Source organism: Coffea arabica, chromosome 3e, assembly GCF_036785885.1.
Source record: "Coffea arabica cultivar ET-39 chromosome 3e, Coffea Arabica ET-39 HiFi, whole genome shotgun sequence".
Taxonomy (NCBI): Eukaryota; Viridiplantae; Streptophyta; class Magnoliopsida; order Gentianales; family Rubiaceae; genus Coffea; species Coffea arabica.
This window is the reverse complement of record NC_092315.1, coordinates 1958743-1981792: the sequence shown is the minus strand read 5'-3', so window position 1 is coordinate 1981792 and position 23050 is coordinate 1958743. Positions and strand designations below refer to the sequence as shown.

General features: G+C 37.2%; 4 protein-coding genes across 6 annotated transcripts; 1 reads left to right on the top strand and 3 right to left on the bottom strand.

Moving 5' to 3' along the window:
- Positions 1 to 2188: 2188 nt before the first annotated feature.
- Positions 2189 to 5616, top strand: LOC113738142 (tubby-like F-box protein 3). 2 transcript variants are annotated; one of them, XM_027265336.2, is made up of 5 exons: positions 2189 to 2905; positions 4072 to 4159; positions 4425 to 4554; positions 4645 to 4824; positions 4929 to 5616. In XM_027265336.2, exons 1-5 carry the CDS (start codon positions 2624 to 2626, stop codon positions 5392 to 5394), a joined length of 1146 nt encoding a protein of 381 aa, XP_027121137.2. In that variant the 5' UTR covers positions 2189 to 2623; the 3' UTR covers positions 5395 to 5616. The 2 variants fall into 2 exon arrangements, with proteins under 2 accessions (XP_027121137.2, XP_027121138.2); XM_027265337.2 differs by having other exon boundaries at positions 2190 to 2905; positions 4932 to 5616.
- A 1407-nt stretch (positions 5617 to 7023) lies between these two features.
- Positions 7024 to 10301, bottom strand: LOC140038818 (inactive beta-amylase 9-like). The gene is made up of 3 exons (XM_072084214.1): positions 9719 to 10301; positions 8171 to 8653; positions 7024 to 8089 (listed from the first exon to the last, which is right to left on the bottom strand). Exons 1-3 carry the CDS (start codon positions 9986 to 9988, stop codon positions 7220 to 7222), a joined length of 1623 nt encoding a protein of 540 aa, XP_071940315.1. The 5' UTR covers positions 9989 to 10301; the 3' UTR covers positions 7024 to 7219.
- A 2621-nt stretch (positions 10302 to 12922) lies between these two features.
- Positions 12923 to 15236, bottom strand: LOC113736223 (uncharacterized). 2 transcript variants are annotated; one of them, XR_011842372.1, is made up of 3 exons: positions 14764 to 15236; positions 13792 to 14157; positions 12923 to 13128 (listed from the first exon to the last, which is right to left on the bottom strand). XR_011842372.1 is itself a non-coding variant. In XM_027263095.2 (2 exons), the coding sequence occupies exons 1-2, from the start codon at positions 14853 to 14855 to the stop codon at positions 13881 to 13883; spliced, it is 369 nt and encodes a 122-aa protein (XP_027118896.2). In that variant the 5' UTR covers positions 14856 to 15235; the 3' UTR covers positions 13664 to 13880. The 2 variants fall into 2 exon arrangements, 1 of the variants encoding a protein (XP_027118896.2); XM_027263095.2 differs by lacking the exon at positions 12923 to 13128 and having other exon boundaries at positions 13664 to 14157; positions 14764 to 15235.
- A 1158-nt stretch (positions 15237 to 16394) lies between these two features.
- Positions 16395 to 21306, bottom strand: LOC113738140 (probable serine/threonine-protein kinase At1g54610). The gene is made up of 7 exons (XM_027265334.2): positions 20183 to 21306; positions 19760 to 20044; positions 19343 to 19660; positions 18520 to 18747; positions 17826 to 17926; positions 17380 to 17497; positions 16395 to 16915 (listed from the first exon to the last, which is right to left on the bottom strand). The coding sequence occupies exons 1-7, from the start codon at positions 20585 to 20587 to the stop codon at positions 16631 to 16633; spliced, it is 1740 nt and encodes a 579-aa protein (XP_027121135.1). The 5' UTR covers positions 20588 to 21306; the 3' UTR covers positions 16395 to 16630.
- Between the last annotated feature and the right edge of the window lie 1744 nt (positions 21307 to 23050).

Genomic DNA, 23050 nt, shown 5'->3' with positions numbered 1-23050 from the left:
TCTAATCTAAAGCTGATTTAGTACAATAATCAACTAAACCAAGTTAATAAAAAAAAAAGATCCAGATAAAGAATATGTTAGACTACACGTTGAAAAAGAAAATGAGAACATTCTTTTAACTAGAGTTAGCGTTTTTTTTTTTTTTTTTTTTTTTTGTCAACACAAGGAATGTCCCAACTTTTTGTCAGACTAATCTCCCTGCGCCCGTGCACCTCGCCCTTCAAAGATACACGAGACAGCAAGAGAGCCAGAATCGACCACACGACCTGGTTATGGGAGTTGAGTCATATTGAATGTTAAATAATTCGGAGTGGAGCATCGTCAGACCCTTCCAAAGGTGGTTCTCCCAACATTATTTTCTCTATCCACAGGAGGACTCGACAGTTAATGCTTACAAGTATTGAGGGACAAAAAAATATTCTTCTTTCTTGTGAGTCTGGAGGTCGGCTTTCAATAAGAATAACGTGTTTATATGAAATGCTGACCATTCAAGAATTCAGCGATCCTATACTAAGGCACGGTCACAGAAGACAAATCAACAATACCACTACCACCCATAGTAATTTAGAATGCAATAATGTCGTCAACAGAATTAGGCTAGAATATATTTCTCATATGAAGGAGTAGACGAAACCATTCTTAATTGTTGTTGATGTCAAGGAAGGTGTTCTTACTAGCACACCAAAATTGTAGCAAACTTTACCGGTCACTATGGTGATTGACTCAATAATGCTCGCAGGAAGGATTGGATTAGATGGTAAAAGGAAAGGAATTGCAAGTAGTAAGTCTGGATTTAAAACTTCGCACTTATCAACAAAAAAAAAAAAAAAAACTCATTATTGTTCACAATTAACATTTCGTATAAAAAAAATTGTCAGATGGACTACGTTGTCCAAACTATTAGTGAAAAAGCTGGGAAAAAAGTTAAAATTGAATAAAAGAAATGAAATGCATGGATGAGTAATTAGTTTAGAAGCATCCATTAAATAACAATAGCTTATATCTTTCCCTCGAGTAGAGATGGAAATAGGAAGAAAACTAATATAGAGGAAGGTAAAGAATTTCTGAGCTTTTTTTTTCCTAAAATAGTGTGAAGTAAGAATGAATGGCTTTTTAGTGACACTAATTTCGGCCATGGTTCCACCAAACACAACCCCGTGAGGCTAATGCTGATCCAATTTCATTTCCTTTTCAGCTAAGCAAATGGGTAAACCATCCTAAAATTCATCATTACCTAATCCTTTGTCTTTCCCTCCAATTATGCGATCACAAGAAGCATTGCAGACCAATCATTGTGACTTTATGCTTCCATTTACAAAACTATCGTCACAAAGATCTTTACCATATTATCAGTCTTTTTTTCTTGGTATAACTCACACGTATTCGCATTCGTTTTACGATCAACAACTAATTATACTCGAGTCGGGTCGGGTCCCTTGCAGAGGGAAGCTCTCCCAACATATTGTCTTTTCCATTCCCATGAATTTCGAATCTGAGACTTTATGATTAAGAGATGCAAGCTCAGTCCACTTGCACCAACATCCACCGGTCTTTACCATATTATCAGTGATTATTGGTGTTAAAGTCTTCAAGAAATTGTTAATGGATCTAAAATCAATCAATAAAAAAATTTGCAGTTCACCTCTTGTGCTCATTTCTAAGCGGGTTTTACGAACACAAACGACAAGGAGAACAAGATCCTTACCTAAGCTGTGTAAATTGAAAACTTCTGCTACTGAATCAATAAAAAGACTGCAAATTTCTAATTCTAAACTGTCAAGAAATGCAAATACCATAACAATAAGACTCAAACAGGCTAATTACGCTTATAAAACTTCATAATTCATATGTGATTTTGTTTTCCCAGAAGGAGGTACATTAATCATAATAACATTATATAATTAATCATTAATCATAATAAAATTATATATAATACATATCACCCTCCCAAGGAGGATAAGGAGCATTAACAACTTAAAATATCTGGTACCCTTCTGTCGAAAAAATTATAAAACACTAAATAAGATACACAAAAATAAATAACTAAAATGCAGCACAGTTTTTTTTTTTTTTTTTGACAAAAAATCCAGCACGGCTTTGTCCAATCAGACAAGTTTGTGGACCCTCGACCTTAAATGATTTTATCTCTCTCCATCCACTAGCACTCACTCTCATAAATACAACTGCAAGCTTCCCTTTGTAGCTGGCACATCTCTCTCAATCTCCCTGTTTAATTTCTTGTTTACTGCTGGCTTCTATATTGTTCATCGTTCTCTTCGCCCCTTCTGCCCTTGTCTAGTTCTCTTTTTATAACTGAAAACAATTCATTATATCTGTCCTTCACTTGGCAATTAATTAGATGCTTTATCTGTAATTGTAACTGAAGCCCGCATATTTATCCAGAAAAAGCCCATTAAAAAAAAGTTCCTGTTTTTCTTTCCCCTAAACAACCCTTCAACATGTCTCTCAAACCAGCTTAAATCCCATCGCCAATCTTCTCAAGTTTCGATTTTTCAGTGCTAAAACTAGTTTTTATCCATTGTGAATTATACCTAGACTGAACCCACATTGTAAATTAGTTTTTTTCCCTCCTGATTCCCAGAAAGATTTGACTTTGTTGAAGATGAAGTTGAGATTGAGGTCACCAAAGGTTGTCCAAGACAGCTCTGTGGCAGGGGAGGCTGAAGTGGATGAAAGGTCGAGCCAGAGCTGTTGGGCTAATATGCCATCAGAGCTGTTGAGGGAGGTATTAATTAGGATTGAAGAATCTGAATACAAATGGCCTTCGAGGAAAAACGTGGTGGCATGTGCAGGAGTGTGTAGGGGCTGGAGGGAGATTATGAAGGAGGTGGTAAAAACTCCTCAAGTTTCTGGGAGGATTACTTTTCCTATATCTGTTAAACAGGTCTGGATACTTACCTGTTTTTTTCTTTTTACAGTTTATTGGTTGATGGGGTTTTCTTCGTTTTTAGTTCTCATGGCTCATACTTTTCAGGTGATTGTTTGTGTGTGAAAGTTGTGAATTCGTCGTGCTTGTTATCTTGTTTTGTGTATGGTGGTGGTAGTTACTAGTTAGTGTTTTGTATTCCAAGTATAGAAAATCTGGCTTTTTTTTTTTTGTCTAATTTTTTGGGGTCGAAGGGGAGGCGCGGGGAAGAAGAAACAGACAGGCCGACGGCGACAGCCGAAATTGGACCTTGATTCTAAGACAGGACGATAAGAAAAGACGATAAGGAGAGGAGCAAAGGCCCTTTACCACTGAGTTTTATTTGATATTTGGTATATTGGAAGGATTTTAGGTGGATTTTGGGTGTATGCGTATGAAGTGTTAATGTCTTAATGGATTCAAGAGTGGAGCTTTTCTTATAAGTGGACACTTCATGTAAAGAGCGGGTGGGAAGAATCTTATCAGGGGAAAGAATAAAGAGTAAGAAGTTAAAACCATTCTGGGACAAAGCACGAAAGGATGATGATTTTAATATAATTCGTTTTGTTTGCTAGCCATGGGTTATTTAAGTGATGGTGATGTAAAAGTTCCTCTAAAAGTTGCCGGCTATATTCCACTATTTGTGCGCCTCTCAAGTTTTTGCTTCATGTATGGGAATTTTACAACCGTGCATCACCCCGGCTGCGCCGACTGAATAGCTGTCTTTTTTTTGGTGCTGGAAGAACATTAAGAAAGTATTGACTTTTTCATAGCTTTCAAAATATAAAAGTAAATAACTGAGTGAAGGTTCAGATAGGCCATCTTAGAAAGAGTATGCTGATATGCCTGTGGCTTTTGATGAATGATCAGTGATATTATCAAAATAATGGAAGCTAAAGGAGGAAAAAATTTCCTTTTAGCAGCCTCATTGCTGAGTCAATGCTTCTAAGTGATGTCACTTTTGTGCTCTAGGTTCATTATTCAGAACCAAATCACGTTTTGCCTTATAGTTGTCAGAAAATGTTTATCTCTATTCAGATTTACAGTGAAACTCTTCCCCAGTTCATCCATTACTTGAGAAGTGCATTATGAAACAATCTTCTTCGACGTAATAGCACATTCATAGAAATTTAGTTTCTTTGCAGCCTGGTCCGAGAGATACTCTCCTGCAGTGCTTCATAAAAAGGAATCAGTCTTCGCAAACGTATCATCTTTACCTGAGTTTAAGTCAGGGTAATAATTCTCATCTCAAAACTTGTATATGACCATTGTACTTTGCATTTTGAATTAATTTCCTTGTCCTTCACAACATGTAATTGGAGAAGGAAGTGCTTCAGTTAGCATTTCCTAAATGAAGTGCCCTTTTAACTCAGTTGAGCAATTGCCTATCCTTAAATGTGTTTGGTGATGAAATATTCATAATATTTTCTGAACTAAGAGCACTTTTAAGCAAGGGTTGCGAGTATTTACATTTTGCTTTACTTGGTCTTTCTTGCAGCATTGGCTGATGATGGGAAGTTTCTTCTTGCTGCCCGCAGATGTAGGCGACCTACCTGCACTGATTACATCGTCTCTCTAAACACAGATGACATGTCTAAAGGAAGCAAAACTTACATAGGAAAATTGAGGTGCGTGCAATCTGCTTGGTCATCTTCCTTTTGGCTGGTAATATATTCTGCTTCAATAGGAGCTCATCAACATGTTTTGCTTTGTGCAAGGTCAAATTTTCTGGGAACGAAGTTTGTTGTATATGATGCACTTCTTCCCCATGCTGGCAATAGAATGGCAAAAAGCCGATCCACTAGGCTGGTAGGGACAAAGCAAGTGTCTGCTAGAATCCCTCCAGGCAACTATCCTGTCGCTCACATTTCTTATGAATTAAACGTGCTGGGAGCTCGGTAAGACTGAAGGTTTTATATCTCGAGTTGACTCATAATATCATATATTTATTTCACTCACGAGTGCTCTGATAACGATTTTTTTTCTTTTTATCATACAAAAGTAGGGGTCCAAGAAGAATGCACTGCGTCATGGACCAGATCCCAGCATCTTCTATTAAGCCTGGAGGTGTGGCCCCAACACAGATCGATTTACCCACTGGCAGTGCTGATTACTTCCCATTATTCCGGTCAAAATCAAGCAAGTTTGAGAAATCCGTTTCTAGCCCTTCAGATGATCCGACAGAGGGATCCTTAGTTTTGAGAAACAAGGCTCCAAGATGGCATGAACAACTCCAGTGCTGGTGTTTGAACTTCCATGGACGGGTGACAGTCGCTTCAGTCAAGAACTTTCAGTTGGTAGCTTCACCTGAGAACGGCCAACCCGGGCCAGAACACGAGAAAGTCATCCTCCAGTTTGGCAAAGTAGGAAAGGATGTATTCACAATGGATTATAGGTATCCAATCTCGGCTTTTCAAGCGTTTGCCATCTGCCTTAGCAGCTTTGACACAAAGATTGCGTGTGAATGAAGAGGAGTTTGATAATTATCCTTGTGTATTCTGTGTGACCTGCTTACAGTCTAAGGCATGCTTGTCTTTTCATAATACCAAGTATATTTCTGGAGTAATACACATACAATGTAACATAATTAACTCTGGATGCTATTCCCCAGATTGTACAGAGCATTAGTGTTCCCTTTGCCTGTTTAGTCACAGTTATTCAAAAAGAATAGCTATTTCTTTTTTCTTCAATCTCATCTTTGCTGTTTGATGTGTCTAAATGGTTTCTGTTGCGTATAATATTCTAGCTAAAGATTTATGGATTTCTTTTCGTGGAGTACCTCCACACTGTTGTTAAGGCTATTCAGTTTTTCTGATTGACGCATATCGATTTCTACCAAGTCTTCTATGATTGTTGTGGCTATCCCTTCCCCGACCTGGGATTCTTCAGATACAAATTCCTTTTTATTTTCATTTTATTCTTATTTTTTCCCAGTGTATTGGTAAAATTCAACAGAAGGGTAGACAAGAATCGAATGCAAACCTTTGCTTTTTTTGAGTACAACATTTGTAGTATGTCGAGATCATCTTGCTTTGCTCAGTTCTTGTCGGTGCAGAATTCCCAGTTTTGGCTGGTATTGTTGCTTTTCTACTTCGTTTGAAAGCGAAACTAATTGCATAATATTTGTAAAGTCAGTCAGGGATGAACAAAAGGATGACGTTCCTTGTGTCACTTGGGAGCAGATGGTACGTTGGAAACAAAGGCCAACCCATCTTTATTTTACCGCCCGCCACCTTCTATACAAATCGCAGCTTTCATCTTCATCAGAGAAATGACAAATACCAGCTTAGCTAGATTCTAAAATAGGTCGAAGTCATCGTAGTCAAGTTTTTCTTTGTTGTTAGGAAACGTGATGAAGGATACTAGGGAAACTTCTCCAGTTTTCCTTCGGTTATTTTTGTTTGTTCGTAGAAGGGGGAAGGAACAGACAAGGGGCGACAGTGAGAACCAAACTTTCTTGACAATGATGAAGGAAGACCCTTTAGGGAGTAGGCGAAATATCACCATCAGTGCTATATCTCTTGACGATCTACCATCGATGAAGAGAGGTCAGTGCTATCTCGACAACTTTCCATCGCATATGTGCAAGAAATTCAAAAATCAAGACAAGCCAAATATTTTTTGACCTCCCTTTCAGCTAACTGAGCTAACAGCAGGGATTTGATCGACGGGCGACAGCAGCTGATAGTAGCGCTTAGGCCTAATTCCCCTGCCCTGCTCAAGGATCAAAACGGAAAAGACTTGCACACCCCAAGACGAAGAATGTCGCATTCGGGGATACAGCATGATGCCATTTTGATAATTGAAGCTGATGATGTACATCCATCGACCTAGCAGATGCAGATAAGCAAGAAACTTAAAAACTTAATCACGAGCCATTGAATAAGTACCCTACCATGTGAGCAACTGAAGATGGGAGAGTTATATGTTTGTCTAGATATGAATTCTTAACTGAGCATAATGTCTAGAAGTCTGCAGTACGCCAATAGAAGATAGACGGTGCAACCATCCTAAACATCTTCAAATGCTTGTAGCTCCAATCTCCACTTAATCAGACGGATGAAATTTTTGGCTTCCTGACATCAAACTAAAGGAAGTTCACAAAAAAAAAGGGGGAAATATTATTGTATTCCTGGAAAGTAACAAAAGTAGTACAGCAAAATAACCAGATATCTATTAAAGTTCAGGACAGTTTCAGAAGATCCGAACCATAGTTCTATCCGATGTATTAAAATTACATTCTCGACTTAAACGGGGTGTCTAACTACTATATATACATAAAATATCACTACTCTAAGCAGCCTGCATTTGGACATTCTTTTCAGGAAGAGATTCTGCAGAATCAACTTTTTCAACCGGCAAATCATCTGAATGCAATTGTGGCTGCCTTAGATCTCGGACAAACGCTGTGAATGAAGGAAAATGTTCTGGAGAAAAGAAACTAGCCCCCATTCTTTGATACGTAAACAAGTCTACTGCATTTTCACCTGTCAAGTTTTTCTTGATCTGTTGGAAACCACTAGGAGAACCTGAAATCCTTTCATTTTGGCCAGATATCTCAATTCCATACTTTCTGCAAGAGAATATGATTTGTTCAAGTAATGACTCTGGACTTGACCGGGTTTCCTTTGGCTGGTCCTCATCTGCCAAGTCTATTCCAGGCAGGATAGCCTTGCATGAATTTCTTGAGAACACTTCTATGATGCCTTCATATCCATCTCTATTCACTGTATTATAGATTCCAGCCATTAGCTCCACTGGGTGAGAACGGGTTTGATACCATGAATGCATTAGTGGAACCTTTCCAGAAACTGCGATTGGGACATCGCTAAAAGTTGAGGAAGCAAGGGAAAGCAGGCGATCTCCATGAGAAATTAGCTGGCCTGCATACCAGGAAAGGAAAAAATCACCATATTGTGACTCCCATGAACCTCCATGCTCCTTTAAAAAGCCACTAGAGGTTGCCAATTCGTTAGAGCTCGGTGCATCATGGGGACCACTAAGTCCCCAAAGAGGGTTCCCAGATGCTTCTGCATGCTGCTTGAGATGGCTCAGCATGTTTTTGTCGTAGCACTGGAATTCTCCAGCTCCTTGACTTTTGGCCGGTTTATGGTAAGAAGGATATCGAAGTTCACCATCTGGTCCAAGACCAATTGATATTCCCTATAAAATATCCCAAAAGACCAGATTAGGGACAGTGTACAAGTATTAACTGCATAACTGCACTCTAAGATTGCTATTTACCGTTATTGTAGAACCCATAAATGATGAGAATGAAGTCTTGAAGTTCTCACAAAACTCTTTGTAAACTTGAATTGGAGTCTTTCCATCAAAAATAGGAAGATCATCCACACTGAGTGATAAACAATCTTTGCAGCGCTGTCCTGAACGATCAGTGAAGTAAATATCAGGTTGAGATTCACCAATCTGAGAGACCCATTCAGGCAGTGGAACACGGGATTCTTTGCAGGCATGGAAACAAAGTGAAACATGAAGCTTAAGGCCCATCTTTTGGACCATCTCTGCAACAGAAAGATATCCTGCCCAATTGTACTGCCCCCTAGCTTCTTTCTCAGCAATACCCCACCAGATGGGGAGCTCTACTCCATCAACACCCAATAACTTCAGAGCTTTTAATCCAGCAGCAATTGCTCGTGCATGATTAATCGTATTAGTGCTTGACACTGCATCCAATGGCAAGCCAACATACAACATCAAGTTGTTGTCCTGCACATTTTCATAAACGAATTACACAACTGGATGAGCTTATCCATTTAAAGCTAGTAAAATATCATGTATGTTCTAACCATAAAGTTCAGTATTAACAACACTCATGAATACTCAGCCACAGAAAAAATATTGGGAAAACCAAATACTAAAATGGCAACTTTGATCAACTCAAAGCTGTGCTGCTAATTGAGTAATTGACAAATTAAGACAACATCTGAGGGAAAAAATCATCACGAACTTAACTATAGCGTGTTTGTCTAAATAATAAGAGGCATGTCAACTGACTCGTGCGTCAGAAAACCTTGCACCAGAGACCGAACAAGAAATCTAGTAATTTGCAACCGAACAAAAAGTGAGATCTATTGTTTATTTTGTCTCTAAACGGTATTAAACTAATGTTACCAAAAACCACCAGTTTAATTTACATGGAAAAATTCGCAAACTCTAGGATGTATATCTGCCTAAAATTCAAAATCCAAGATGCAGACGAACTTAAGTACTTCTCCATTTCACATCCAACAAACAGGGAAACTTCAAAATGAGGAGTGATTCCAGGACCAAAGGTAGACATTTTCCTAAACCTTCATGCTTGAAACGAAGGCAAAATTCCTCCATGTTTTAGTATTTCCGATTTCCTTCCGTCAGTAGTAGATCAGCCTGAAAACATACAGCACAAAATAGAATACAAGTGCTATTTCTTCCTTCGTTATTAAATGTTCAATGTGTTTTGTTTGGCTTTGGACAGTCAAAGCATCACCTTTTCCAGACTAATATGTCCTACTAACACTTAAAATTTTCAGAAAATTTTGTCTGAAATTGGAAACTATTTTAAGAAAAAGGGAGGACAATCACCGTAAAATAAAACAATCACAAAAACGCTAAATTTTAACCGGGCAAAAAAATCAAATAATTACTTCAAATCCAGAAATGGAAGAACAAGAGCAAGCTACTCCAATCATAAACCAGGGGAAAAGTCAAAGACCCAAACTTTAACCTCAATCATAACCAAGGTAAAAACCAAAGAATACGCTGATAAAATTAAAAAAGAAAAGAAAAACTTACAACTTCAGATCTTCTCGTCCCAGAAGCTTTCTCGGATGTAACAGCAGCTTCAGTTTGAGCAGTAGCAGAAGCTTTGACAATTAAAGGGAACAAATATTTTGAAGGCCACGAGATGCTGCTTTGACCAACAAATAATCCTGAATATTTCTGTGAAGAAATCTTAGCAAAGTTCAAATTTTTAGAAAAACTACATAAGCCAACCTCTCTATATCTCAAATCCACCCTGCCAAGATTGTTAACCTGAGAGCTTCCAATCACTGAAACCTCCATATTTATGTGTAAAAGCTGCTTATAGATAAGTAAACCTGATAATTTAAGCTATTCAGAAATTATACAAGCAAGAAAAACTGACAGGAAAAAAAAAAAGATGTTGATTTTTATGGGTAAAATTGGAGCTAGAAGGCCAGAAATTCTGAAAGAAATGGTGGTTTTGATAATTACTTCTGACAATTTTCAGGATCAAGCAAAAGGGTCTTCTGGGAATGTTTGAATTGTGTGAAAAATGGAAGGAATTCAGGAGTATCAATTGATGGGAGCGTAATCAATATATAGAGGAGATGACGAAAAGGAGATAACGAAGAAAAAAGAAAAGTAAAGTAGATAAGTGGGCCATTTCTCTATTTCTTTTGAAGGAAAAAAAGAAGAAAAATGGAACACGTGTTTTGCTTGGGCAGAAACAAACGGCCACCACATAAATTTCCTACACCCCACAAATTTGGAAATTTCGCTTCAGCTCTTTTTTCAATTTTCCTTTTTTTTTTTTTTGCTTTTTTGTGTAATTTTCTCATCTTTTCTCTTTTTTAATGTCCCTATAATCTCAGTTTTATTCCTAAGTATTATCAAACTTGTTTAATTCCTCATGTTGACTATATATTGTCCGTTCAACTGCTTGTTAAAGAAAAACTAATTGAAGATAAAGAAAGAATTTGTACAAAATAAATTAAACGGATAGAAAAAGTTAAAGATTTGAAAGTGATTTTATTGACCTTCCAACAAAGAACAATCAACTAGTTGGAATTCAACCAAAGTATTTACTCATCTTTGTTCTAGATTTTATGCATTAGTATCATATAGTTGAATTTGTCACCTTCCAATATGTAGCACAATCCATTGTGAAATTAATTATCTTGGTCATCTTTTACACATTGCTTACTTAAAACTCCTTCATAAAATGTTTAAAAAAATGGTGCATTGATGAAACTTGAACACATCTGAAAATTAAAAAAAAAAGTTATTCCGATTTTTTTGGGGGGGGGGGGGATTTTCATTGTTAATTAATAAGGAGAAACAAAATCTTTTCACCATAAAAAGAAGGAGTAGTAGCTAAATTCAATTTCCAAATATAAGAAAGTCCGCACCATCCTAAAAAAAAGATTTACATATTTAGCTTTGCATTTAATTTCCCTAGATATTCAATAAACAAAGGACATTTGTACTTGAGCAATTGTATTTTTCTTTGGCAATTCTTTAAGCAATTGTATTCTGGTGTCAAGACAGAATATACCACTTGATGACACTCTCAAATCAAAACGTGTGAGGACTGCAGGATTCTTTTTTCTTTTTTTTTTTTTTTTGGTGGATAAGAAAAAGACACTGCTGATTTTAAAAATAATAATAATTAAAAAAATTAAAAGAGTAAGGATCCAAAGCCAACTTATGCCAACCAATTTAACGACCATTGCATTATTTATTTGCTTTAGCCATCTTCTTTATTCTATGCATAATAATTAAATAAAGGAACCATCACAGTTGGCCTGACAGTTGGCTAGGATTTATGGGATAAGCTGACTCATTTCCATGCCAGACATGACTCTGTGGATCCCTCCTGTATCCGTACGACTGTTTTCAGTAGATTCTTCGCCTGAAGGATCTGACCATTGATAGCCCCGCCACGTAATAAGACATGGGCTTCCAAGTCTAGCTGCCAATTGGAAAATAACACTGCCACAATAATAATGATGATGATGATAACTGCCATTATCAGTATCATGGCTTCATGATTGGACTGTGGATAATGTTACTGTATGACGTGTCATTGCTTGCATTGCTTGTTCCAAATTCGATGTACCATGAATCCATGTTGGAACCAGGTTGGAAGCTTCAAATGATCAATCAAAAGTAGAGCAGTTAATGAATTTCTCCTAGCTCCAAATGATCAATAGGAAGTAGAGTGGTTAATGAATTTCTCCTAGAATAAGCGCCTGCTAATAATCACTCTTTTATAAAGTTTCTCGTTTTGCACAAATTTGGCTCGGCCTGGCAGCATTTTGTAGGCAAGTATGTTTGTGGGTCGAACGCGAAACTTAAAATTAAGTGTAGGCGTAGTAGGTGAATACGAGTGATTCAAATTTCTGCATTTGTAGTAAAATTCAAAGAACGTGTAGCAGTGCACCTCTTTGATTCAGAAATAGAAATCAATTCCTTTAATCTCCCTTAATCTAGTTAGGTCCTTTTTTAGATAAGTTAGAGTAGGAGTAGAGTTAATGTATAGAAGTTGCCGGTTGATAAAAAAAAATGTGGGTCAATTATGGAGAAAAAAAGAACATATGTATGTCAATTGTGGAGGAGCAAAGCAACAATATATGCTCATTAAATGTGTAATTAACTCTATCATTACTTTTTTTGGTGTGGGGAGGGAGGATGTGAATGGAGGTACACCATACTTTAGAAAGAATGAATGGCCCTTGTAAATTGTTGGAATTAGTGAAGGGATAATTAAATATGCAATCTACTAATTATTTAAAAATGTCTAAATAGTAAAATAATTGATGAATCACAAATTCAAACAACTCTCAAATTTTTTAAACGATTTAACAGATCTATTTTGAAAGGATTTCAAAACATTGGTCAAATCTCTCAGTTCAAATGAAATGTGATAGTATTTGCCTCTTTGGGATGGCCAAGTGCCCTTAGAACATCGTTCCGGCCTGCCAACCAATTGTATAATTGATTTTCCTCCGGGAACGAGCCAAATCAATGGATAGTGTTTGCCTCTTTGGGATGGCAAAGTGCCAGTTTTGTATTCCGGCGCCGGCCATATCAACTTGTCAAGTGGTTGCTGGTACGGCAAGCAATTCATCCTTCCTTTATCCAAACGTCTATTATAGTATACGTGGAAAATGGAGATGGATGACAATATATAATATATAATATATAAAAATGAAGTGAAACCACTAGTGCTTGTCTGGAGGAAAGCCCAAGTCAAATATAAATGCTGCGATAATATTATTGAGTTTGACGCATAATCAAATGAACCCATTGGCAACCAGCAGCCTTAGGCCGGTGGCCAGGCGAACTCTTGCCTCCCACCAATTTGTCACATTTGTGATTCTTTAAAAAATCCAACACTTATCTGGTCTGGTGATGATTCTGTTTTCGTTGGTCGTCCATAGGTCCAGTTGGATCTCCTCCTAGTTAGATTAGGATAGAATAGGAGTAAGAGTTGGGATAACGATTGACAAAAAAAAAAAAAAAAGAACCCATTGGCAACACTGAATTTATTTTTACTCTTTTTTTTCCCTTTTCATTGCTAGCTATTATAACTATAATACTAATACTCCCTCCATCTCAAAATTTTGGTCATATTTTGGGAATTTTAACATTTTATCAGTGCTTTAATTGTAATGTTTGGACTTTTCTTTCTTTTTTTTTTCCAATCTTACCCCTCAAAATTCAAATTTGAACTTGAATGTAAGATGCATTTGATTAAAAATAGGGACAATTATATCCAAAAAAGAGATCAGAAAGAGTTTTAACTTTCTAAATAGGACAATTATTTTAAGACATTTTAAAATGGAAAGTAAGACAAACTATTTGATTACATTATGAGTAATGTTATTTCTAATCTTTCGGTCCAAGTCATCTGTTTAGTTTAATGCCACGTCGTTTCTTATGCTACGAAACATATTATGGAGTGTTTGGATACAAAACTTATCCTAAATAATATTTCGCTTGCATCATAAACACATTTTTCAACCCATTTTTTTATATTCCCAATCACCTTTTTATCTCACATACATCACATCACAAAAAAGAGCTACAGTAATTATTCCAAATAATATTTCAAATAATACCCTATCCAATCATGGGTGTGATTATATGACTCCATTGGACATTTCACCAACGGTCAGAAGAACCATTAGAAGCCGTCATCATCAAGTCTTCACCATCTTGGAGGGCCAGCGGGAGGTCCACCGGGCCCAGGGGGCGCATAAGGTCCTGGAGGACCAAGTGGTGGACCATAAGGAGGCCCTGGAGGGGGAGGAGGAGGAGGAGGAGGAGGAGGAGGAGGAGGAGGAGGAGGTGGTGGTGGTGGTGGAGGAGGAGGAGGGGGAGGAGGAGGGCTAGGTACGAAAGATGGGCTGGATGGAGGCCCAGGATCTCCAGTTGGGCTTCCAAAACACTCTTTCAGTAGCCAACAGCAGCACAAGATGTAGAAACTGCATGGGCAGGAAAAATAAAAAATAAAAATTTACAGTATAAAAATCAGAGGCCATTTACTAGCGCAAGGTGCTATTCTGGAAGGTTTATTCACTTTTCATTTTTTTTTGTCTAGAAATATTTAGATTTTTGGATGAAAATTCACATTTGAAACCCTTAAATTTGAAAAAACGTCATTAGTAATTTCTTGGAGGAACACCAAAAGAATTTGCTAGTGTTGGGAAATAAGTGTGTTTGGATATTAAAAAACTGACAAATATCGTTATACTTGTATCATTAACACATTTTTTAATTCTTTTTTTTTTTTTTGCATGTTCACAACTATTTTTTTTATGTGACATACATCATATCATAAAAAAATACTATAATAATTATTCCGAATATTACTGTATCTATCTAAATATAATACTAATATTTCTCGGGCACCCTTCCCAATTAGTTTAACTTCGTGCACTCAAATTAGCTGGGAGCATTTTGGAGCAAATAAGATTTCAATTAAATCATGACAAGAAATTTGAAGTTTCCTAGCAGTTTTAGCAGCATTGTAAGAGTTAGGTCTCAAAGTAAAACATTTTGGAAAAATGAAGAATTGGGAGAGGACTGACCAAGAAGAGACCACATTGCACAACTGCCCAACAAAGCCACCAGAAGACGACCCCGGGCCAGCTGACGGAGGAGGGCCGCCTGGTGGACTCATCCTACTGTTTTTCTCTCAAAGGTTGCAGCCCCTAATTTGCAATGGTCAGTTCAGTGTTTTCTTTACAGAACTCAGAGCTAGCTGGAAGCTGGAAATGGAAAAGGTTGTCCAACAAGTATGTTGAATGGTACGAGTTATGGAGCTTTTTAGCTCATGCAAGAATCACTGGTGGTGCTCGTAGCTTTGTATGCATTTGGAAGTTAAAGGCTTCTGAGTCACTTTGTTTTGCCAAATTTCAAGCATGCTCAACTACTAATTTACCTGCCTTTCAACTTCTGCCTGTTTTTCCCATGGACACCTACCTTTCTTCAACTTACCAACACAGATGAACTTACAACATTACTCGTCTAGAGTCTACTCGGTCAGAGCTGACAAATCGACACCTGTGTCATTATAGTGAAGACAGGGGTAACTGGGGGTGGAATCAAGACTCCATGTGACAAAATTGATGGGAAAATAGCTAAATGATAGGTTTTGCTTGCTTTATAGTTCACCCCAAGACGTGGAACAACATTTTTTTTTTGGTTAAAAACAAAAAAGTCGTACGTGGTACATCTAATACATAGAAAAACTCCTCGTGGTTTCAAAACATATAAAACGACACCTCATATTTTGAACTAAATTATAAACTAACAGAATTCGTTAAATTTAACGGAATCCGATAAATTTAACGGAAAACTTAACAGAATTCGATAAATTTAACGGTAAACTTAACGGAATCTGATAAGTTTAACGGCTGAGACCGTCATTTTCGTTAAATTTAACGAATTCTATTAATTTACAATTTAATTTAAAATATAAGGTGTCTTTTTGTATGTTTTGAAACCACGAGAGATTTTTCTATGTATTAAGTATACCACAGGAGGTTTTTTTGTTTTTAACCCTTTTTTTTCCCTTATTTGGATACATCAATGGCTTATTTATTATGCATTACTCAAAGTTTCTATATGAATACTTGGAAATTCACCACAAATTCTGGTGGAAAAGAACTGAGCAGAGTCATAATGCTATTCAAAGTTGTTGTTACATCTATGTTGGCTCGTTGTACACAAGTCTTCACAGAAAGAGACTAAAGTAAGGCAGTTTCAATCGGTATACGGAACCGTGGCTCATATTCATCACCAACTAAATTCAAGTTGGCGACTGAAGAAAGACCAGCACATTGGAGTGTAATTATTGCCTGCTGAAGCACTTTAAAAACTGATTGAATGAGCTTTAGTCTGCCCCAACATTTTTATAGTGCTCATGCCATTACAGGGCCAATATGGCATTCATGAGCCAAAAAACTAACTTTTACAAACTAAACAAGCAAAAAGAATCATAACCTTCAACTTTCTAAGGGATGATACTATGATTGTTGAAACTCAAAAGACGAGAATTACAAAGATTTTTATGGTCCACAGAGATAGGGAGACCAGAGTCACATATACAAGAGGTGATGGAAGGAAAATCTGCAGCAATCTGAAAATAGTAACTAAAATCCTGGAATTGATGGTGTAAACAAGTAAACCTAATATTTAAACCCTCATTTGAAGAACATTTACTAATTTCACTGACCTAAATAGCATTCATTAATGGAAGTGAAAAAAAAAATTAAACATGTACATTACTAGATGAAATTTTCCTCTGTTCAAAAGAATAAGATGGATTGAAGGATAGTTTACCTCAGTATGCAGTTTGACAATTTAACAGCCTAGATTTAAGGCACTATTCTGCAATTTTCTTTGCATAATCTTTTGTTCTCCCTCCAAGCAAGTTTGAAAACTAACACTTTATTACATCTTTTCTTTCTTTTTTGTACGCCAGTCTTTCTTTGATGGTTTTGACTTTCTTCTAGCAGAACCGTTAGTAGCAGGGTCCCCCAGTGGGCCTGACCACGTTTGTATTGGCTCCTTTTCATAAGAAAAGTTCATAGAACTGAATGGGACATCAGAAGTATCAAAGGCTGAATCAATGTGATGTGAAGAACCGAGACGATAACCAAGTGTTCCATCTTGGTGTGGTGGAGGAAACTTTTCACTCTTGCTCTTTGCATTTGCATGTGTAATTAGACGCCGTCTCTGTTTCAGGGGGACAGAAAAATAAGCTTGTCATTTTGAGTTGTGAAGGAGCATTTTGAAGTCATCAAACAATTGCTTTGATTTTCCTGGAAGTCAAAATCAGATCAATATGTCTAGGCAACATGTTTCTAAGGTGTTTCCAACGTTTCAGGAAAATCAGGACACCCACTGTAATTGTTCAAAACATCAGCAAAGAACTCCAGCTATTTTTCTCTCTTTCATGATGCAAACATGATTTTCAATATTCATCCACCACCAAAAAGAAGGGTGGGGGAGGGATCAGAAGGCGACGCAAACACAAAAGTACTAGCAAAGATTTCAAATTTGAATTGTTGAAGCCGGAATGACAGTAAAATGAAAATAAAAATACACAAGATATTGCTGAAAGATGATATGTTATTGACTTATTTGTGCTGTCTTTATATTATTTTATTTTATTCTGTTTTGTTTGTTGCTGCACTTACATCAATGTTGGCTTGTAGCTCAGCATTGGCTTCCGGAGCAGGAATTGCCCTCACTGCACGATCACGCATTCGTGATTTCTTTGTACCATCGACATTGACTCGACCAGCAGCTCTTAGTCTACAATTCGAACAAGTTATTGCAGGTAATGTATATAACATTCAGAAATGTTAAAAGCAAACATACAATATACATCCAACTTCATGTTACTCACCAGATTGGATCCCAAGAATTCAACTAGCATATTGAATTTTTTCATAATAGTATTAATTACATCAGGTAATTATTATACTTTTGCGCAGACATGATTATAGATTACTGAAGCAAGCAAACAGGCACAACTAGAAATGCACATGGATGAATTTTTGTTTAGGAAGAAGGGGCCCATAGTAATATCAGCAGACTCAATAAAAACTTGCAGACAACAGGAACTTCAGTAGGCTCAAACCTTCTAGCTTCTTCATCCCGCCGTTTAGCATCCATCTCTTTACTTGGTGGATATTTTGGAAGACTGGAAGGCTCACAAGCATAAGGTTTAGTCGTGAAAAACTGAAAAAAAAGGACACGCACACACACAAAATAAATGTTAGCATGATCCTCGCTGAAAAGTTACAATATATATCAACTTACAAACCTTGAATTAAAGGATCCTACTTGTATTATTCTTGAGAAAAGTAGGAAGGCTACAAGGTTAGGCTAAAATGTAGTGTTGAGGAAGTTGAAGAATTTCTTGCTTCTTATTTTATTGTCACACACACACACACACACACACATATTGTCCTTTTTGTGGTCTGGGGCCGTGGGAGGGGGGAGGGAGGTTATTCTGGTCTACTTACATATATATATTGTCCTTTTGGTGGTCCGCAGATTTGGGAGGGGACAGGGACGTTATTCTAGTCTACTTGTACCTACATTTCAACTGTGTCAAATTATACAACTCATTTATGTTGTTACAGAAGCGTAGTATCTTGTTATTCAAAGGAAAATCTGACATTTTTATTTCATGTGAAGCTCATAGCTCCAAGATTACACTTCTATTAGTAGCTAATCTGACCAGAGAACTGGTTTGACTTTAAGATCCACAATATGAAAAATCATGGCAAACATAAACAAAGAAATATAAGAAAGAGATAGAAGCTCACTTCTCTATTTAATGCAGCTGTTGCAGTTTGACGTTCAGCTGGATCAATTGCAAGTAGAGTCTCAATTAACGGCAGTGACGAAGGTGGGAAATCCTTAAATGTTTCTGCTATACATCGTTTATATGAGTGTTGTGGCTTGAATATGGTTGCATGTGGTAGTTTTGACTTTTTCCAATACTCTTCCGAAGGTGAACCACATAGCTTGAATATCTTGTGCAGCTGTTCGACCTAATTGTTGCAAACATATTCAATAAATTCATTTACGGCAATTTTTAGGCTAGCTACCAAAAAGCAGTGATGCTCTAAAAAATGCAACACAATAACTCTAGCAACAAATTTCAAATTAGCCACAGAAGCTATCACGGTAATTATGGTGAACGCAAATAGCACCGGTACCAGTATTCTTGTTTATGCGGTCAAGATAATAAGATCCCTATCTGATATAAGTTGAATTTATTATGCTTACTGTCGTGCTATAAGAAAACCTCATTGCATGTGAGCTGACAAATATTCAACAGGTACAGAAACTGTGCAAATCAACACCCAACAATCAGGACGCAACAACTTACATTCAGATTCAATGTAACAAAGAACTCTCTATGTAAGTCACTTTTCTCTAGAATAGGAAGCTAGGTTTGAAGTTCAAATTCAAGAGATTCATGGAAGATTCAGTTGCCAGCCTTCCAGATAAAAATTTCAATGGAAGCTGCAATATTGTGCTCGATCACTATGGTGAGAAGTAAAACAAGCATTACAATGAACTTATTTTGTCATGAAAGAACACCAAATTAATGTGCAGTTGAATAAGAAAGTCAAAATTTACCTCAGTCCGACCTGGCATTATGGGCTTCCCAGCCAATAACTCTGCTAAAATGCAGCCAGCACTCCAAAGGTCCACTCCTACACCATAGTACGTAGCTCCAAGAAGAAGTTCTGGCGGTCTGTACCATAGAGTAACAACCCGGCTAGTCATGGGTTGCTTGTGATTAGGATCGAAGAAGGAAGCTAACCCAAAATCAGCAATTTTTAAGACTCCTCCACCGTCAATAAGAAGATTTGACCCCTTAATGTCACGATGTAATACATGACGGTTATGGCAGTGTTCAAGCCCTGACAGTAGCTGATGCATGAAACACTTGACCTACGTATTCATCATTCGTCGAACGAAAATAAGCAACACTGTCCAAACACTTCCAGCTAAATGCTTCAAATGATAGCAAGTAAACATAAAGAATGGTACCTGAGGTTCTGTAAACTTGATCCCTGGACTTGCAGCCAGCCCTGCCAAATCATGGTCCATGTAATCAAACACAAGGTACAAACTGCATGACATCCTCGAGGTCACTAGCCCTTGCAACTTCACAACATTAGGATGATCCAAACGGCGGCAAATCAAAATTTCCCTAGCCATGAATCTCACACTCTCAGGCTCCAAATTATCAAAGCGCACCTTTTTTAGTGCCACAATTTTCCCTGTTATCGAATCTCTTGCTTTGTACACATTGCTATAAGTACCTTGCCCAATCTAATAGCAACAAAAACAAAACATGCAGAAATGCAATGACCAAATCAGACATTTATTTTCATTTTCATTAGAAGCAAATAATGAGTCATTAAATCCAAAAACAAATCAAGATTGCCAAATTAAGTAAGCATAGCTTGCCTTGTCAAGTTTCTCAAAAGTATCAGCCCGCCGAGGAGTCCACCCATTGATTGCCTCCCCAGCCACCGCGGAGAGCCACGAGGGCCATCCTGCGGCCACTTGCTCTCCGTGAATATGCTTAGGCGGATTACTTAACCTCGGATTCGGCCTAGACCGCCTCCTCTCACCACGTGGCCGAGCACTTCCATCCTTCTTTTCCTCATGATCTCCACCATTTTGAACTTCACCACCACTACCTCCTCCTCCCCCTCCTTCCCCACCACCAACCACCCCAACTTTCTCTCCCCTCTCTGATGACACAGCCAAATCTCTTTCCCCCTCTTTCTCCCTTCCCTTCCCACCTACCACCACCTCTCCACGAGGTGGTCCTGAAGATGAAATCTGCTTACCAAATACACAGCCCATCTTTCCCAAAATTTACCCCTCATTTCTCATCAGACTCCTGACTCTTTTTCCCTCTTCCAAATTCCCAAAACTCAGGACTTCAAAATCAAACACGAGGAACAATCTGACATGCAATGCACCTAAAAACTTACACATCACAAAACCAGAAAACCAAATGGGATTTTTCTAAGACGGCAAATATCCACAAAGATTGGAACTTTACACAATACTTACACCTAAGACAACATTTACACAATGAATAAGCAGATGGGGTAGGACTAATACTTTAGTATATGCAACTGAGCAATAATAAATACTCTTTCAGCTACAAAATACAAATATACAGCTAAATTTCGAGCAGCTGAGGACATATAATGAGATAAATGTACATTACAGCAAATAATGTGAGTTGTTGATTGAAGAACCCTTAATTTCTTGCCCAAGAAAGTAGAAGCAGCAATGATTTTGATTTAAGCCCACAATTTATGGCGGTCAAAAAAATGTGCTAGCAGCTAGTGCACTAGTATTCAAGGAAGGTAAAGGCAAATGTAGAGTAAAACATTGGTAACTTTAAGCCTTTATGAGGTTCTTTTCTTCCTTTTTTTTTGGTTCGAATTTAAAGATTGGAATTTTGTATTAGTGTTACAAAGTTGAATTCCACTGTGGAGAAAAGAATAAAGTTATTGGATTTCTTTTTCTTTGTGGAAAATAAAAAATGGAAGAGTTGGAAAGGGGTCTGTTGTGTATATTATTGACTGACAGAGACTTTAAGGAGATGCGAGAGAAAGAGAGGAGAGACGGACCCCGGGGAAACCAACAAAAACAAAAAATGGAAGGCGATTGCGACGGCTTCAAGTCCCTTCTCAGCGGACTCGGGGCAGGGACGGTTGCTGGCAAATTTCCTCTTCATCAACAGCGCGTAACTTCTTTTGTTCACCGTGTAATTTTTTTTCCACAGGTTGTATTTTCACAACAGATAGTGGTGGGCCCCACACTTGGCGCGGAAATCGAGTTACCACTTGTTATCTGAGCCGCACATTTTTTTGAGGTCCAATCTGGACCATGAACCGTGCAGGGACGGTCATACTGATGACCGTCCCTGCCCCAAATCCCTTCTCAGCTTCTAACTTTCCTATTTTTATCTTTAAATAAAATTGATCGACTAGTATATACATTTTAATCAGACTCTAATAATAAAAATTTGAGAGTGGGAAAAAACTTTAGGTTGTGTTTGGATTGCATTTTCCGTGATTTTTCATGGAAAAATTACTGTAGCGATTTGATATATGTGAGGAAAAAAGGTAATAGGGAAATGTGATCACGGAAAACGACGTAATTTTTCGACGGAAACGGGCAATCCAAACAAAGCCTTAGATTTTTCACTCCAACTTTTATAGCATATACTTGCGCTGATTTTCTTTTTTTTTTTTTCTTTTAAGTGAAATGTTGATGTACTATTAATCTATTTTATGATTCTAGTCTATCATTAATTTTTGGACCTAATATCTTTAAGCAATAATGAAGTACATATAATGAATATCTGAATTTTTTGAAGTTTAAGTGAGCTAAATTTCCTGTCCCCACTAGTGGCTATAGAAAATCTTTTCAAAAAGTCTTTAGCAGCCATACAAGTTTGTCCACAAACACAAAAAAAAAAAAGAAAAAAAAGAGAACTATTGGAACGTGGAATTATCAAGCCTAGAAAAAAAAAACTTGAAAGTCAGAGGAATTCTGGCGTTTTATTTTGACTGTGAAGAACAGCCAATCTTTTGTTTAATCATCTTTTTACAAAGTAGACATTGACAGTGATTAGCTAGCTCTGCAACTGATCATTGTTTTGTCTCCATAATATGAATGAAATGCTTCGTCATGATCAGGAAGCATTTTGGTTGGTCTTACGTCTTCATGAATAGCTATTTAACGTTTTGATTTTATTGAAAGGATAGTTTATTCATTAATTCATGTTTTGCACTGAGTTAGAAAAACTAATAAATGACACTTGAAAGTAATGCATGTGGTAACGTGATTGCTCGACAGCTACTGTTATGAGATTTGGACCTCAGTTTTTCTTTTACCAATTAACAATTAATCTCTAGATTGGTGAATCAAAAACACTGAAAGCATACTTGGCTCAATTTGTCATGGGATAAAATACTTAATTACCATCTAATAGTATATGTTTAGCTTCGTGGACATGTGAGCACATACAAGATTTTTATCTCGGAGAAGGCACCCTGATTTTGATCTCTTCAAGGGTTTTCAAGGATTAGAGCCTTTAATTGCTAAATGCACAAGAACTTTGAGGTGTGTTTAATGCATGCAAATTGTGATTATCTAAAATGAGGTGTGTTTAATGCACAAGAAATTTGTTTATTTTCTAAGTTTAGTTTTACACATTTTTTTTAAAAGGGAAGTTTTATATACAAAATTAACACTGTGCAAATTACCTCAGAAAATATAATATGGCAATATTGACATGAGACA